The 18,417-nt window shown below is 40.2% G+C and overlaps 1 protein-coding gene across 5 annotated transcripts; it reads left to right on the forward strand.

The window, feature by feature from the left end:
- LOC101873352 (SERTA domain-containing protein 2-like) lies at positions 1-14,481 on the forward strand. 5 transcript variants are annotated; one of them, XM_031049425.2, is made up of 5 exons: positions 782-1,174; positions 2,021-2,119; positions 2,738-2,892; positions 3,101-3,219; positions 10,833-14,481. In XM_031049425.2, exon 5 carries the CDS (start codon positions 10,837-10,839, stop codon positions 11,686-11,688), a length of 852 nt encoding a protein of 283 aa, XP_030905285.2. In that variant the 5' UTR covers positions 782-1,174; positions 2,021-2,119; positions 2,738-2,892; positions 3,101-3,219; positions 10,833-10,836; the 3' UTR covers positions 11,689-14,481. The 5 variants fall into 5 exon arrangements, with proteins under 5 accessions (XP_030905284.2, XP_005149651.2, XP_030905285.2 ...); XM_031049424.2 differs by lacking the exons at positions 782-1,174; positions 2,021-2,119 and adding an exon at positions 1-154; XM_031049426.2 differs by lacking the exon at positions 2,021-2,119.
- The last annotated feature ends 3,936 nt before the right edge of the window (positions 14,482-18,417 follow it).

The raw sequence follows: 18,417 nt of genomic DNA on the forward strand, positions 1-18,417 counted from the left end.
GCGCTGTGGGTGTCGCGGGCGGAGGGAAGGGCGGAGCGGACGCTGCCTCCGCCTCCTCCCGGTCGGAGTCCCAGCCCTGCCGAAGGGAGCTTGGCCGGTTGGCTAAGGAGGGCACGGCGGGCTGCGGAGGAACGGGGGGCTCCACTGTTCGCAGGTGGGGGTGCCGCGCAAGGCAGGGTCGGGTCGGGTCGGGCTGGGCTGGGCTGGGCGGTGGCTCCGGGGGAGGTGCCGTGAGGGTCAGAGGGCGGGAGGGAAGCCCCGACTCTCCGCGACTGTGGAGCCGGCGAGTCTGCGTGCGGGGAGACGGCACGGTGTGCGGGGGTGGGCAGCAGCCGCCGCCGAGGGGCCGCTGGGCCGGGCGGGGCGGGGGGCGTCGGGAGCCTCCTGAGGGAGCAGGGGGCCCTGCCCGGGGTGGGGCCAGGGCGGGGGCCCGGCGGGGACGGGGAGCGAAGACAGGTGGGGAGGGGCGGTGGGAGGGGGAGTGTGGTACGGCGGGCCCGGAGGAGGAGGGGCGGCGGGGTGAAGAGTGTGGGGGGAGCGCGGCCGGGGCTGGGGAGCAGGGTGTTGGGAGCGGGGACTGCGGTAGAAGTTGTTAGCGCCGTTATAATTAGCTTGGCCGGGGTCTCTGGTAAGCCGGGGAGGAGGAAGGGGGAGGAGTGTAACTTTTCGCAGCTCGGGAAACCCAAGGTTGTCTCTGGTTACTGCTGCCCGCCGCTGCGGGGGGGGGGAGGGGGGGGGGGGAGGGAAGGCGCGGGCGGCCGCTGCAGGAAGTACCAGCTACTCTCCTTCCACAAAGGCCAAATGGTGGCAGGCTCCCTTGGGCTTCATTAGTACGTATGCACTCGCAGGAGTGGCTGCAGGAAGGGTGGCAGGAAGGAGGCTTTCCCTGAATCGCAGCTTTTAATGTTGGCACTCGTTACCGCTGCCTCTGTGGTAGCTACGATTTGTGTATTCTCTGCAGTTAGGTTTTTAATAGCTGGTTTTGTCCGACTCGATAAACGCATATGTTAGTCTGGCCTGGAAGTCGGTGGGAAAGACTAGAAGTGCATAAGCTTGGCGTCTTTTATGCATGTCGTAAATTCATCTCACTAATACATGCAGTTAATAATGTCTGCCCTAGATAGGCCTGGAATTTTTCAAACTGTGTTGGAATAGTTCATTTCCAGAAACAGAGGTAAGAGCCCTGTGCAGTAGTTTTCTGTTTTGTTTTTGATTCGGCTAATATTCTTTAGTTCAGGCAATGAACTGCAATGTGGAAAATAATGTTAACATTGAAATAAATGCTGTAATATCAGATTTCTGAAGTGAAAGCTCTGTGGGGAGATGGTCAAAGAAAAAGACAGGAAAAAGAATCTACTGAACATACAGTTTATAGTGATTTGCCGCTACCGTGTGTCTTGTGTAGTTTAGATTTGCTTGGGGTTTTTTAATCAGATTGTGAAAACTAAACCTTATAACCTTACATCTGTAGCTCTTCCTGACAGTCATCCTAATGTCAGGATGAGAGAAAGCATAGTGGAAAAATCATAACCTCAACAGTTAATTTTGCAAGAGTCCTTTAAAGTATGTAATAAAGGAATTAAATTTGGTAACTTCTTGGACTTCTAGCAGAAGGTTGGACTTCTAACATACAATCAACACAATTAGAACACTTGTTAGCTTCTCGAGGATTCTTTAGTACTAAAGAGACTTAACATTCTAAAACATTTGATGTTTTATGTTCATTGCATAGAAAATGCAGTGAATGTGCACCTCCCCCCTGTGATCTAACAAGTACACTTTAATAAACCTCAGCAGTGACCTTCTGAAGTCCTGCTGTTTCAAAGCAGAGAGGTTGTGAATCTTCATTTGTGTATTTGGTTTTATTTTTTCATTCACAAGTAGCATGGATCTCCTTATGATGGGAAAAAAGTTAGCTTCTAGAAGGAGGGGGAAGATATTACTATGTTTATTGCTGTGGGTTAGATTTGGCCTTCTTAGGTCATGGGCATTTTACTACTGTTTTACTGCATCTTTACAGTTCCAAGATTCTGTAAGCGGAGGAACCATTTGCTAGCATCAGGCTATGAGTTGCTATGTAAGATGAACTGTGTTCGTTTACTTGTCCATCAATTCAAATGTAAGAGTGCTTTTTCACTGTGTATTATGTTAAGATCTGTAAAATAACTTATGACCTCCTAATCCTTGATCGCAAAGGACTGTATTTATCTGGATAAGTAATGATCCTTGCTCTTGTGGTAAATTGGTGAAGTAATTGGTTTGTGGTAGTTGAGGGGCAGGGATGTGTGTGTGTGTATTGTATACAAACAAACCTCACATACAGTCCAGGCAAGTAGTCTCTTAGTTTATATAAGGCTTTAGTTCTTGGAATTAAAAACTTTGCTTCTTTCAGTGGAGTTGAGACCTCAAGAGCATGGATCAATCAGTTTCCTCCACATCTCGTAGTCGAGTCCATAGTTCACTGTCACTTCAGCCTTTTTGCATTTTCTAGCATTTCCAGTGCCTTGATCTAATCCATACAGTTTCTGCCCAAACTGCAGATGCTGCTTTATCAGGGTTTTGATGAAAATTGTGTGACACTGAATATTATATGCAATCATAGCATATCCTGCTAGCTATCTTCTTATATTAGTTTTGTGTGTGCTGAAACTAGAAAAATTAGGGAATTTAAGAAAAATCAAACTCCTTTTGCAGCCTGTAAATGTTAGGGGTAATTCTAAGATGTATTTCTTTACAGTTCATGGTATTGTCTCTACTGATACGTGATTACTGAGATGACTCCAACAGTAAATGGGTGTTCAGTAACCTGAAGAAGTATCAATGCAAGTTCTTATCCTAAAGCCTAACACTTAGAGGATCAGCATTCTATTCTGTAGTATTCATTAATGAAAGGTAATTTCCATGGTTTATGTGTTCATAGGTGAAACTGTTAGGTCCTCTTATTTCTGTGTATTCATGAACTTCAATTTTTCTTATGTAGTTTTAACTGTTTTAATGGGATTTAGCACAAATTGTTTAAAAAGTTTGCTTAATAGTTCTGATTAAAAAAAATTGCATGGTAATGAAATACTGGGTTTTTTTTGTTCTTTTTCCCCTTAAGTCACATCATCCTGCCTCAGTAGGTGGCTTGGCCCTGTGAATAGTTCAAGACTATTGGATGACTACACTTTATGCAAAACCTGGAATCTTCCTGCCTGGACTCCTTTCCATTTTCTAAGGGTAACTACTTGTATGTTCTTATGTGCATAATGCAAGTTCTGATAATCAGCTGTAGATGTTATTTTTGTAGTTTAGGATGGTAATCTGAAAAATAAGAATGGGGTATGTAATATAAAGTGAAATGCTTTAGGCTTACTGAATAGGATAAACTCTTTGATTTGCATATTCTGAATTTACCTTCCCCCCCCCTTTATTATAACGTATTATAATGTCACAAAGAGCATAACATTGCCATCAGATCACATCTGTTGGAAATTTGGTATCCAAGGCCTCAGTCTTAAAGTGAGGTCCACTGCTCAGTTGCTGAAATTGAGTTTACAGTCCTGTCTGGTGAGGAGAAGGCACTTTGGACACTGAAGAAAAGCAGTGTGTTACTCTGTTAGAGAAAATTTAAAGTGATTTCTGATTTGGCTGTTGACCTAAATATCCCATGCAGAGAGCTAGAGTGGATGCACAGTCTTTAATTAATGGTCTGATTTTTTTCTGTTACAGTATGGGCGTACTGATCTGATGTAGTTAATAAGTTAAAAGTTTTATCATGAATGGATCTTTATTTAGATCACTGTAACCCTAAAATACATGTCACTGTTATGTAGATGAATACATCTAGTATCTCTGTATTTGAAGTAAATAGATACTGTTTAGAAAAAGGGTTGAGAACTGTTCAGTTGAGTAGAACAAGCTTTGAAGAGGCATATCATTGCATTTGTAGTTCTAATGATCATTTCTTCAGTGAGATACTTCGGTGGAACTGTGGTGGTGCGGTTCTTGTTGTTTGGGTTCCTTTATGTTCTCATTTAATTACAGTTTAGTTTTACTATGGGAGTTCCTAGATTTACTGACTGTTCATCATGTGTTAGCTTTTGCTAACTACTGTTAAACCTTGGTTTAAATGATCCTGGTCCCTTCTTCCACTAAAAAAAAAAAGAATCTGTTAAACAAACTTGCATTAAGAATATATACGTGTGAGTTTTATTTGTAAATGTGGAACTAAATACACAAGTGTAGAGGGGGAGAGGAAGGAGAAGAGTGATAGTGATTTTGTTTTGTTTCAAGGATGAAATTTTTTTTCTGCCTAAGTAGAGAAAAAATTAAGACTGGTGCTGCCTGAGCAGTGGTCTGTATTAGCTGCTAGTGATAGATACTAGTGCTGAGAATACGGTTCATTTACTATTGTAAAGAACCCACATCCACTTGTTTTAGTGTTTGGAAGGTCCACATCGTAAAAGAGGAGTTTCTTCTCCAGATTGAAATGTTGTGCTCTGAAATCTAGCTGCAGTTGTGTGTAAAACAAAGCTCTTATTATCAGTGCTTTATGAAGTAAAATCGGAGTAAGGAATTTAGGAACATGTCCTTTAAATGCAGGAATTTTACAGATCCCACTAGACATAACATAAACAGGTTGGGAAGGGGGGGTTTCAAACTAGCTTTTAAATCAAGGTAAAACTTAAACTGCAAATGCTTTGTAAACATCATTTCAGCTCCTAAAATACTGGAGTATGTTATACTTACTCTCTGCTTCCACAAATAGTGAAGTGGCAGTGGGAAGGTTATGAATTCCAGACTAACTCTGTGCTAGACTTAGTCTTCCTCTCATTCTGCTTCTCTACTTAAATACTGTTCAGCCTGCATGTTGATTACATCCATAAGTGTGAGGATTTTTTTTCTGTGTGATTTTGGGGTTTGCTTTCTGTGAGCATGTGGGTTATTCTGTTTTGTTGTGAAGTCTGAACAGTGTCATATCTTGATTCTGTGTCCCAGTTGCTTTATTAGTAACAGACTTATATGTATTATAGGTTAGGATGGTGATCAAAAAGTTAACATTAATTCTCCCTTCTTTGAGCAGCTGTTTTCTTGTCATTTGTGACTCCTGTAAAGAAGTTGTTACATAGGAGTTTAGGTATGGGAGTAAGCTGGTAGGACTGCACTCCTCCCTCTATGCACACTTCTAGTCACTCATGCCTTCTTCAGCAGTTACTCATCTTGGCTAAACTGGGGCAGAGCTGGAGGGGGGTGGGGAGGTAGTGGACTTAAACACTTTTTGGTGTGTTTTAAAGTGCCTTCAGGCTGAACTTCCTTTTTTTTTTTTTTTCTCCTATGGTGTTTTCTAAGATGTTAAATCCTTCTTCCTTCACTTCCTCTTAATATTTGCTAAAAGTCAAGATGTGATGTTATATGGAGATCCCTAGCACTTGCTGAGGACACCAGATCAGATGCACTGTTCTATACAGTCTGAGAGCTTACTGTGTTATGTAAGTCATGTCTAAATGATCAGTGCTAAGTCTGGATGGGAGAAAGAGATTTATACTGTGTCTGCGAACCATACCTTCAGCTGTACCCTTTTCTTGTGCAGCTTCTTATACATGGAAAATGTATAATATACATTATACTAGTCTAGAGCCAGTCCACAACTTAATAAATACTAAAGAAGTTGTGCTGCCTAAACCAAAATCTATGTCAGGTAGGGGAAAATTTATCATTAAAAATAGTATATGACATACATCAGGTAATTTTGAGAAATAATGATAACTCTAAGGACATTTGTCTTCCTTTGCATTTCCCACAGATAGATGCGTGCTTGTGAAATGTGTGTCTGTGGAAAAGAGCAGTAAATCAGGTTTTCAGCAGGCTTCCATCGGTCACTAACACAAGGGTATAATCTGAAGAGACTTCTGTTTGGGTTTACTGTTACGTGGCTTCTACAGTTAGGAGCCAAAGGAAACTTTGAAAAGGAATTACCCAAATTACAATAGCAAGGAGTCTCTAATTTTGATTTTAATACAGAAGTTGTATTACTAAAAACTAGACAGGCAGCTTTCACTCATGAAGTGCTTACACCTGTTCAAATCCGGTATTCCTGTCGTACAGGGAAAGTAAGTTTTCACTTTGAGACAGTCTTAGGCTGGAAAATACAACAGTGTGGCTGTATGAAAAGGATCAATCAAGTCTGAATTTAATAACATCTTAAACAGAAAAGTCAGAATGGACCACTATCAGTAAAATTATTTTGACCTGTGTAGTGCAGGCCAAGTACCTTACTGATGATCTTGCTATTTAAACATGTTTTGTAATGGTAAATGAATCACTCTTGTGTAGCTGACTAGCTTGTTCTGTGCACAAAAAGTTTGCATTCAGACAGTGCTGTGCCAGTTGAATTTTTTATACTCATTACTTTTGAAGGTTTTTTTTCTACTGAAAATTAAAGCTCTGTGTTGTTCAGAGTTCTAAACATTGTTTAACTTGCTCTTAAAATGTTTTTTGGAAGGTGAGGAAGAGGAAATTTAGTAGGTTGCCCAAACAGAAGAAAGTGAGGGGTTTCACATGCTGCATTCTTTTTTGTGACTGTTTCCAGATGTACTTCCTAACCATGTGTCAGTAGCAGCTGCACTGGACTTTCAGGCCCTATGACAGATGAAGCCTGTGTTTTTTCCCTCTGAAATGGTGGCACGAGTCCTGTATTGCCCGTAACGCACTTTGTGGTAGCGTGGAATGTTTCTTCTGAGTAACTGCATGCTCTGACCAGGCCTGTTTGTTTGGTATTGTGTGTGGATTTGCCAACCCAGGGACATGCCTCTTCCCTCCAAGTTTTTTCAAACCTTGGTACGGTGTAGGATTACAGTGCATGGTGCTTCTTCCCATCTTAGCAGGGAGGAGTTTCTGTGAAATGTCCTCCATAGAACTGGAAGGAACTCAGGAATATGGTGTCACAGGCAGAATTTCTGTGCACAGACTCCTTTGTCGCTCAGTGACATGAACTACATGAATTTGGTGTTCCTAAATGCTGTGTTCACTTTGCTTTGTTTTCTATGTATCTGCAATGTAATTGTAATTAAAAAAGCATTCTGCCATAAATGGTTTGTGGCTTATTTTTCATTACTATAACGAGAGAATATGAGAAAATGCCAGAAAAAAAATTATGGCTATGTGGTGTTCCTCATTGTTCTTGGGTTTTTTATGACAAAAGATTCTAAAATAGAGCATCTGAACTCAAAAAAATTTGGTTGTTGAACTTTAAGAAAGAGTTCAGAAGGGTAACTTACAGCTTATTATTGAACAGCTGTGTATAGACCTCACATTTGAAGCTGGCATAAACTTTTAATTTTTGAGTTTATTTACTTACAAATTGCAGTTATCAGATTGGCACGTTCTGAAATCCTGTTACTTGATCCAGTTTTTTCCATGATCTGAGTAGGTTCCTGGAATTAGTCTGGAGTAAGGAGATTGCAGTTTCTAGACACTCTTTGTGTTTTATTGTTCTCAATTTATGCTTCTTTGAACTAGCTGTGCCATTCTCTCAGCTGAGTGGAAGGATTGACAACTGTGCAGCAGTCATTTTGTCTGGGCATGCTACCATGGATTTTTGTGTGGACTTGCATTTGTTTTTCTTAGTACCAAAAATTGAAGTGGAGAAGCACTTTGTAATAATGTGACCAACGTCCTACGTTGCAAGTAATCCTGTCAGAAGAGTGCATTTCACTGCTCTGTGAATTTTGGATTTGGGATGTGTGTGTTAATATGTAATGCTACAAAGTGACAAGTTATTTAAAAAATACAGAGCAGGTTGTTAAGGTTATGACTCTGTCAGAAATTCTCATGTTAGAAAATAAAGCAAAAGGCCTGATAAAATGTAGATTAGCTGGTAACAAAGGGGCTTTGTATCTTTTGTAGGTCAGCAGCTGAGTGTTTGACAAGAACAGAAATTTAATGTCTCCTGTAGCAACCATGACACTAGTAATTTTTAAATGCCCTGTACCAGTGTTACTCTGGCTTTCATTAGCCTGTTCCAAATTTTTACATAACTTCTGAAGTCATCTTGCTTCTGCAGGGGGACTTGGGGATCCTTGCAATTAGGCATAAATCATACTGAACAGGCAGAATTTTTACAACATAAGCTAGGACTGTGTGTATTTAAAACAAAATGTATCTTCTGACATCTAGAGAGTGGGAAGTCTGTTAAGTAGAAATGTCTGAAGTTGGAGCAAATAATGTTTCTTGCACTTCATTTTTGTAGTTCAAAGTGCTGTCATGCGCAAGCTTTGTTACTTGTTTCTAGAATGCTCCGGGACAAATTTTATGAAGAAAATTTAAGGAATGAAAAGGAGGGTGTCTGCGTATGTGAGGATGAAATGTTTAGCTTGATTAGACTGCTGTATGAATTTAAAAGTTAAGCATTTCATTTTAAGTTGGTTTTGTGTAATTATATATCCTTGCGTATCATAGTTGCTTGCTTTATAAGTTTGCTTTAAAGAATTTAAATACTAGCACATTTTGGGGATGTTAGAAATTAACAGTATTTATATAATTAACATAGATAAGTCTGTTATTTCATGTGTCTAATGAAGTGTATATATGTATTTTAAAATATATTAAAAGCAGTGAATTGTCAAAACCAGGCATTCTGAATGTATAACATGTCAGAATTGCTTTTTGCTGTATGGTGTTAATTTTGTTCCCTTATGAGTCTGAATTTTGGTCTGCTTAAAGTAGTGAAGAAAAAAAAAGCTAAAATAGAAAAAGCCAGATGTGCAGCATATGGGAGCAATGGTGGTTAGTGACCAAATAGCCATTGTAATATATGTTTTTATTTGTTACAGTAATGGTATGGGGTGGTGCCTTGGATAGTGCACAACATTTAAAAGCTACTGAAAATGGAGAGTTGTTGATTTTATTGTGAGTTTTCTGTGATTTACAGACACTAATTGTCTTCATTATATGAGTTGGTATGTTTAGCAACAGTTTTACTGTAAAATCCTGCATAATCGTGATTTTCCATAGATTGTGTCTAAAATTGCTGGTTGCTAACAGTGTTGTCAATAGTTTGACTAAGATGCCTGACATGTGCTGCCCCACAAAATACTTCCTGTTATTATATTTGCTGTCTGAACTTTGTGTTCAGCTTTCTGATTTTGTTTGTTTGAGTGCTCAGTACTGTCTGATTCTGTTTGCTCTGAAGGGGGGGTGCTGGAATGGGGGAAGCAGTGCGTGGTAGGTGTGGTAAGATCACCCAGGTAAATAGGCACATCCAGATACCTTATGATGTTTAAAAATGCAGCACTGGTAAAATTACAATGAAAGTTTTTTTGTTTTGTTTTAATAGTGAACCTCTAGTAAACTGAGCTATAGGCCAGACTGCTATTACCTGTTATATATAAATGCATTTTTATGACAAATTTAATTTTATCCAGCTATGTCTACCTCCCCCTTTCTTTCCCTTTCTTTCCCGCTGCCCCTCCTGAAAGTAGGGTATGCTCAAGAAGTCTTAAACTTCTCTAGCAAGTGTCTGTATTTTCTTGTGTACTCTGTGGAGCAGTATGCACTTTTCCTCCAGAGGAGCCGAGTTCTCCAACACTCCTGTCTAGGCAGATGGATGTAGCCATGGAGCCCTGCTGTGCTTCCTGCAAATCTGGAGAAATCCCAAAAGCACAAGAGGCTTTATCCTGCTGCCTCCTCCTTGTCCCCAAAAGTGTAGCAACAGGCTAGCAGCTGGCAGCTGCAGAAATCAGCTGAGCTATTGCTGGCAGTATCCAGTGCTCACATGAAAAGGAAGTGGGGAGGCCCTCTGCAGCAGGCAGGGTCTGGATCATTGTGTGTGAAGGATCTGCCCTTAATCTGCCATTGGGTGTCTGAGTTATGACTGCATAATTTTTTTTTCAGTTGTTTGGGTCACATGTATTTTAGGTGTGTGTGCATGTAGGTTTTTTGTACCAGTGTTCTAGACTTACCATATTTGAATGCAAAAGCACACAAAGCAGACTGAAAGCAGCTACGTTCTGTTTCTTTTCTTTTAGGTATTTACCAAAATTGGTCACTTGTAAAACGCCATTTGATAGTCTGCTGCTTGATATCCTTAGCATTAAGTCAGTAGCAGATTGTGAGCACTGATCATCATTCTGTGAGCTCTGTCGCCCAGCCAAATTTCCTCCCCCATTTAGATAAACTACCAAGCTATGGAATGGATAAAAGGATCCCATGGGAGACCCTGTTGCTGGCCTGGCTGTGTAGTTCAAGTGTAGTAAAAAAGCTTTAAGTTACCAGCAAGGGAGAGAAATTAGTTTTGTAGAGGTTTCTCATGAGACACACTGGGCAAGACCCTCGGAGAGATAAAAATGGGTGTTGAAACTAGCTTTAAAGTCTTACCTACTGGACCTAGGAATGAATGTTAAAATGGAAATGTTGAAATAGTCTGTACAGTTATTATAATCCTTAGTATAAGCATTTGTTTATTTCATGTGGACATTCAGATGTTTCTCATTAATGAATTTGCTATATAATATAAAGAAGAGGCTAAAAAGCTCAACTATTAAAGATTTTGAATAATTAAATTCATTTTCTCATAGTACAGTTCAAATCAAACCTGTAGCCTAAAACATAAAAGTATATAGTTTTTTTTACAATTTTACATTTATTTTCATGTTTTCTTACAAAAAACAAATTGCTCCAAAACAGTTGAGCTGGAAAGTGCATCTTCTCAATTAAATTCTTTCAGTATTCGGTGGCATTAGAGTCTAAGTTAACCTGTACATTGTGCACCACAGACTTTTCAAAAGTATCTGTTGAGATCTTGCAGAAGTGATAGTCTTGCTCAAGATTAATTCATAATTTCTGTCTTTCAGGTTCATGTTGGGGAGAGGTCTAAAACGCAAGCTGAGTGACTATGATGAGAACATGGTTGGCCTCTCGAGTGCCTTTGATTCCAGTCGAAATCTGCCATACTCGCTTAAGAGGCAGTTGGTGCTTAATATGTGCCTCACCAAGTTACAGACATACAAAATGCTGGTGGAACCAAACTTGCACCGCTCTGTCCTCATAGCAAACACAGTACGGCAAATTCAAGAGGAAATGAGACAGGAGAGTAATCAGCAGCCAATTAATGTCTGCCCTGGCATTACTCCTAGTTCTCACAGCTACACAGGGATGGAATCATCTGGAATTTCTCTCCAGTCGCCTTCAGGTATTAGTCAGCAAGAGTCTAACTGTTGCGACTTGCGGTCTGTAGAAGACCCAATTGAAAATAGCCTGCTGATAGTTTCAGATGATGATATGTCATCTGCTATTTCATCTATTTTGAAAGATTTAGACTTTGTAGAAGATATAAGCCCACCTACTTGTCTGGTTCCTACTGGAGATGACCAGCCAAAGTTTCCAGAAAATACTGGTCTAAAACTAGAAGATGATAGACAGGATTTGAAGGGAGCTGAATGTGTGTTTGGTTCCTTTGAGATTTCAAATTCAACTAGTTACTTGAAGGATTTGGCGATAGATGACATTTTTGAAGATATCGACACTTCAATGTATGACTCAGACTTTTGTTGCCCTCCACTAATGCCACCCAGACCACCATCTCTTGCTACAGAAGAACCATTGAAAACCTTTCCATCTTGTAATTCTTCTTCAGCAAGCAATATTCAGATATGTAGAACAGATCTGAGTGAGTTGGACCACATCATGGAAATTCTCGTTGGATCCTGATACTTGTTTTACCCAAAGATACTTTTTAACTGCCACTTTTCGTTTGGTTTCAGGATAAAAGCCACTGGAAAAGTTGTAAAGAATTCTTTAAAACACAAACTGAAATAATTTGTCCATAGTGGGATTTTCTAAGTAATTCCAAAACTTCAAAACCAAAAGAGTGGCAGATTTAATTTTTTTTAAGAAATATTTATTTATCAGAACTGTGCAATCATCATTTTCCTTCCAAGGGCGTATGTGGAACAATAGGCACATACCCTTATCACCCCTCATGCTTCTTTCAATAAACTTTTTTATGTGCAATTTTTAATTTGTCAGAAGAAATTTACATGCAAAATGAATTTCATATGAGATGATCTTTTACAAAGCCTCCACTTTATTTTTAATATCAGAGTCTATGCCAAGTTGGCATCCGTCAAGTTGCGTAGTTGGATTGTGTGGATTGCAGATGCGTTACTAGAGATGGTATATTTTAAAAATGAGACACACTGCTTTCTTTTGGTCAGAAAAGCAGATTAAGACACTTATCAACGAAGTCTCTTGCATTTTCTAAAGCATTCAGAACTATTTATTTTTGTAAATTTTATAGTCTTTCTACATTTTACTACGTTATTTCATCATAGTTCAAATATAATGGACTTCTAGTTGGATGTGTTTAGCACTACCTCTGAACTGAAATGCTTTAACTCTTTCCAGTGCTTCATCTAAGACTACAGATCTTTTTGTTTCTATATTTTTCTGGGGGAAAGTACTTCTAACACATTAAGCTGATCTTTTGGCAGTGACATAGCTGATTTGTGAAATCGAGGGTATTCAATGTTTAAACTTTTAAGTATTTACAAATGTAATTTATATGTAGATTGTGCAATTTAACATTTTTCTGTCAGTATTATGTGCTTAGATTTTGAATAATCTTGGCGTTCTTTAAATTAAAACTTATTATGTACAGGTAGCTTTTTAATCTATTTTGGAAAACACTGTCCTTCAACCTGCTTTCACTACAAAGTTTAAGATGATTTTTATGTGCAATATTATTTAAGAAGATACACATTTGTAAACCTGGCATTGTGGAAAGAAACTTAAGACTTAAAACTTCTAGCACCTTTGGAGGATACTGAAGAGTCAACATTGCTGTATCCTTTAAGAAACAAAGTTGAGAACACTTCTTGCTATGCCAGTGCTTACTGCTTTGAATACTCCTGAAATACTCATGGATGCATGGGGAGTCAGTGCTGATGACTGAGTACCATCGTGCCGCTGTGTCGGTACCACAGAGCTCAGGGTCTGACCGCTCAGGCACAGCGCCGGGGCTGGGGCCTGCATGGGCTTTGGAACATCATAGTGGCAGCTGCTACAGCTGCAGCCTGGCCCAGGGAAGGAGGATGCATTGGATGGCAGGCGTGTATATAAGTATATGTAAGCGCACTCGTCAACTGAAGATGAGATTTGCAGTGAGAACTACTTTTCCATAAGGCAGTTTGGATACTGTGTTTCAGCTTGAACTGAGGTCTGTATTGATCCTTGCTATTGTCTTCTGAATTACACACTTGCACATTAGGTTTTGGGTTTGTTTTTAATTTTATTTTATTTTTTAATTCTAAAACCTTTACTTCATTCTTGAAAGATGCAGCACCTGTCTTGTAAAAAAATTTGCAGTTGTAAAAGCTTTGCTTTGGTTTGTTGTTTGGGGTGTGTTTTTCTGTTGTTTTGCTGAGACTTTTCAGGAATGGGGCATGAGCAGAGATAAAAACTGCTGCCTGTGTGTTGCATCTCACAGAAGTTGAAATCCTGGCCCTGCTGAAGGGACCAGGGTGTCACAGAATTATTTCTAGTCTTAACTGATGCTGTGGCACACCTACCCTGTGCAAAGATCTCTTATTTTTTACTGTGACTATTTTGGTTAACAGCTGCCATTAACAGTTTGGTATCCCAAACCAATGGAGAAGCAGTTCAGGTCACATCCTCCCAGCCATCTGGGTTGTTTAGCAACCGAAGGGTATAAATGTATTTATATGCATATAATGTATTGATTCTAATATAAAACTTCTGATCTAAAGTATTTTGAATTGCTGGATAAAGGGATTTGTTTGAAGAGTGTATAAATAGTTCTTGAAGAGGTACAGCTTCAGAATGTACACAGATTGTGCATTGTGTATAGACTACTCTGGCTTTTCCTCAGCCTCTACTTTTGTATTAAAGATATGACTGAATAAATCCTTGAAATATTAAGGGCCTTCTGCACTGTGATGAAACGGAGTTGTGGTTAAAAATGTCTTTAAATTTAGTGATGAGTGATTAAAAGAATCCAATTTCTTTTTGCATTTGAAAATAGGGAATGTTACTATGCAGTAAAGATATTTTGGTATGAAAATTGTATCATGTAGCAAATAGTGAACACTTATTAAATCCACAGACTCACCTTGCAGCCCCTATAAAAACGTGAGAGGAGACAGCTTGTTTTTCAGCATTCACATGCTGAAGGTTTTTGTATACTCTGGAAAAGGAATAAATTGGTGGTAAATATTTTATCAACAATTCAGAATGCATTTGTTGTTGAAGTGCTTGCTACAGAGCTCTGTTTCTAATTGATTGCTTGCATCACAGTGCCAAGACCATAAGTTGGTGTGTAATGCAGTTCGGTTATGTACAGAATTATGTGCAAAGGGAAGTTTAATTTTTAAATATGCACAAATTAATTTTAAAATCCTTCCATGTAAAATGAAGTTAGAGGCTAGTTGTGGTGGACCTATTTATTGTATGTTTGGAAATAAAAGCCACAGTTTTGCAGTTCAACCATTTATTTTCTGAAGCCTTCCGTATTTTAAAACTAAACCAGAAAAACATGGTACCTTGGCACACTTCATTTAGTCTTTCACTCATGAAGATGTAATGTGTTCCCTAGGTTGTTGCTCTCGTACACACACCCACACCCACATTCATTTCTCACCAGAAAGACTAGATACCTTGCACAGCTTCTCTGTTATGGAAATTAGGCATGCCAGCCACCATGTCTTCCACCTAAGACAAAAGGTAGATTCCTTTATGAAAGTGTTCTACATTAATAGTGCTGCAGATTGAGCTCAGTGCCTCTGAAGAGGAACACTGAAAGAAGAAATCCCGGGCAATTGCACCTTTAAGTCAAAGTTCCCCCCCCCCCTTCATGTGCTGCTTCAGGCAAATAGTAATATTACAGCTTGGGGTCTTCTTTTTATTAGTTTGATTTGTTTGCTGTCTTGTTACTAAGCAGCTGCCAAGTTGTCATCTTCTTACACACTGTCAGCATCCTCCTGGGTTGGTTTTGGCCAATTGTGTATCTTACCATTTGGCATGTTGTAATATGGTTGCTGCAGTTCATATACCACAATCTATAGGTTTTGCCTACTTCACCTGTTTGTATTTAAGCTGCTTCCTTGCGTCTGCTCTAGCTGTTACTAATGTTAGTGCTGTTAGCTCTAAGTTTCTACTAACTTTTTCTACAACATTGCATTCCTTTGTGTGTCCTGTCCCTGTAGAACAAGGGGTGGCTGGTGGGGTTGGGGGTTCCTGCTGTGAACACATGGCATGTTTGCTAGCACTTACCTGTCCTCTGGTTGCTGTCTTGACTGTCCTGCGTAGTCTTCCCAGCCCATGCCATTCACGGTGTTTCTTCAGGAGTTGGTGTGCTTGAAACCAAGTAGTGGATGCAAGTATCCTTGCTGCACATAACATTGACGCTTCAGACTCATGTATTGTCTGTCTGGAACAAAAATACTGCTGCTTGGTTCTAGTGGAAGAGTGTTTGCTGCTCCTACACCAGCAGATTACACCAGCACCTTCAGGTTTAAAGGTTTCCACCCTGTTGCAGACCTCTAAAATGAGATCCTGACTCTTTTGTAATGAACTTTGTTGACAGGGCTGCATTGGCTGCTACTTACTGACTGGGAATTCTTACCTTTGTCCCGGGGCCTGCTGACTGCAGCATGGAGCACCTAGGTCTAGAAGTAACTTCACACACACCTGGTTTTGGCTGTGAGGTGGTTACCATCATGGTGGCAGCAGTCTGCATTACTGGAGTGGGACACTGCAATACAGACCTGTGCTTGTACTTGTGGATCTTGAAGTTCAGCAGGAGAAAGTGTTGTCTTGCAAAGGTATGCTGCAGTTTAGTCTTCTACGAAAGTATTTTTAAGTATTACTTTCAGGTTAAGACATTTTAAAGATGGTGTGCAACTTCATAGATTATCAGTTTTAGCCACACTGAAAGATCTGAACTTAAAAGCCTGCTGAGTAGCATAGCCCAGTGCAGTGCTGGTTTAAAACATGGCTGGCTAGGGAGATGCAGGTGCTGCCTGAAGTGCTGCATCAGCTGTTCAATATACTGGAAGGGACACTTAAAAAGGTTCACTTTCCAGCTCAAGCAAGAGTAAAATAAACAAAAGAAAACAACCTACTCACTAGTTCTGCGAGGAAGATGAGTTATACTTAGTTGCAAAAGTAATTTTGAGTTATTAAAAAACATTAGAAGTGAATAACTATTAAGATTAATAAATGGCTATAAATAATGTGTTATTAAAGCAGATGTTGGGGAGGATGGAAGATATTTTGTGTGTATTTGCCAGGCATTCACAGGTATCTTGCCTTGCTGGAAGAAGAAAAAAAATGCTGCACATGCATTCCATGTGGTTTTTTTCTCTGGTTAGGACCCATCCATGCCAGCAGAGCACTAAACTGGGTTAGCTGAGCTTTGGCTGTGCTGTGGGATGACAGTTCTGGAGGTTCTCGCCCCTGTTTCTGCAGAAGGTGCTCTGTGTGGCTGAAGTGAGCTTGTTGCATCTGCTGCTGGAGTGCGTTGTGTGTGAGCCCTTCAAAGTGGAGGTTAAACTCGATCCACAGAGAAGTTTGAGGTTTAAGAATTAACTTTAATGCAACTCATTTTTAGCCACACTCCCTCTGCCACCCTAACTGGAGTAAGAGTGCTACAGAAAGTCTTCCCATTTTTGAATGGGATGACTATTACAACAGATCTTCACTATGAAAAAGATCAGAGTGCTTTTAAACCCTGTGAGGGCTCTGAGCTTTGAAAAGAACGTTTAAGCTTTAACAAGGTGTTTGTTTTTCACTGAATCTTCTGCTTGTCTCAAACGAATGGTGGGCTTATAGTCCACTTAGAAATCGTCCTAGGCTCTGGAATGCCTTCTCCTCTTTTATTAATAAAATTCTACATATTACTTGGACTTTTTACTAGTAAGTCCACAAACACGGGCAATATGCTGTTTCTTAAACTTCTTTGTTATACATTTGGACAGAATATGCATGGAGATTTTCAGTCTTTCACAGAGTAGTCCTTTTTTTTGCATTACAGAATTCTTTCTACAAAGGAAACATGTCAGTAATAACACTGCTGATTTGAGCTTGTTAAAACTTCATTCTATGGGTATATTTTGCCCGTAATCTCGGTGGAAGAAAAAAGGCGTTTCTGCTTAGCTGTGCTGTCTGAAACTCTCACCTTGCTTTAATTTTCACCTTTTCCTAATCCTAAGCAAATGTCAGAAGTCTGTGATATTTGCTTTCTGCAAACATGGAGTACAGTAACTAGTTCATCAAAACTCGTCGTTCTACAGTGAAGAGCTCACAACTATGATGAGAAATAATGAAGTTTGTACCTTAAAACACACTAAAGTACAAAGTTTTATTTCCTCCATGCACCGCTTTCACGGGATAAGCACCTGCTGCTTCTCTGCAGCCGTGCGTCAGGAGCGCGGGCGTGCTGCAGTTGCTGGTGTGCTTGGCTGGGTGCCGGGGAAGGCAGGAACAAGGAAGTGACTGAAGGAAATGAATCGCCAGCATTTGTGCAACACTCTCCGGAGGGGTTTCCGGCACCCCTTTGTTTCCCAGGATAACCGCGGAAGGCTAGGCTACTTCATGCTATGCAACACGCCTCAAAAGGGGCTGCTACGATTTGTTTTGCCCCCTGAGCATGCTCGCTTGTCCATTAAAAGGAACTGCAGTTTTTCCTTTGTGAGTACCCCCAAATACACAGATTGTGCCCAAATTCAGGTGAGGGCTGGAGGGCTGCCAGGGTACTGCAACCATTAAGCCGAGTTGAGTTCCTTTGTAATTCAGATCTGCTAGTCTCTCAGACTGAGGTCTCTCCTTGCAGCCAGTGCTCACAGACAGGAAGGGCTCAGGTGGCCCAAAGCATCGTCCAAAACAGAAGGACCTGAAGTGTGGACCCTGTCACCTGTGTAACCCCAGTTGCATTTTTTTTTTTTCCTACTGAATCATAAAGGGCTGAAACCCTTGTTTCCCCCAATCTGCACCTTGGACAGGGCTGAAAAGCCTGCTGCTACAATGGAAAGCTGATGTATTTGCCCTTCTCCAGGGGTAACAGTGCAAAACACACTTCAATAGCTTCATCTGCTGTTAGTAAAAGCAAACTTGGAACACCCAGAAGAAAGGAGGACCTCCATGCCCCAGTGTATCAGCTGGTGCCGTATGTGCCACAGACAACTCGCTTGGGCCCTTCCACAGGGCCCTGCTTGTCTGAAAGCAGAAATGTGGGATTTTATTCTTATAATCGATGTCAATAATGTTTATTACGAACCTCAACTACCCTTTTATCAGTTGGCCATTTACTATTTTGTAAGTTCATGAGTACAGCCTATTTAATACATGTTTAACTCATCTGAAAGACCTAAATGGGGCCTACAAGAAAACAGAAAAGCAGCTTTTTACAAGGGCATGTAGTGA

The sequence above is a fragment of the Melopsittacus undulatus genome, chromosome 4, assembly GCF_012275295.1.
Source record: "Melopsittacus undulatus isolate bMelUnd1 chromosome 4, bMelUnd1.mat.Z, whole genome shotgun sequence".
Classification (NCBI taxonomy): domain Eukaryota; kingdom Metazoa; phylum Chordata; class Aves; order Psittaciformes; family Psittaculidae; genus Melopsittacus; species Melopsittacus undulatus.

What these genes read in the sequence shown, in the direction of transcription:
- LOC101873352 (XM_031049424.2), top strand. Translation starts at nt 10,837, where the DNA reads ATGTTGGGGAGAGGTCTAAAACGCAAGCTGAGTGACTATGATGAGAAC.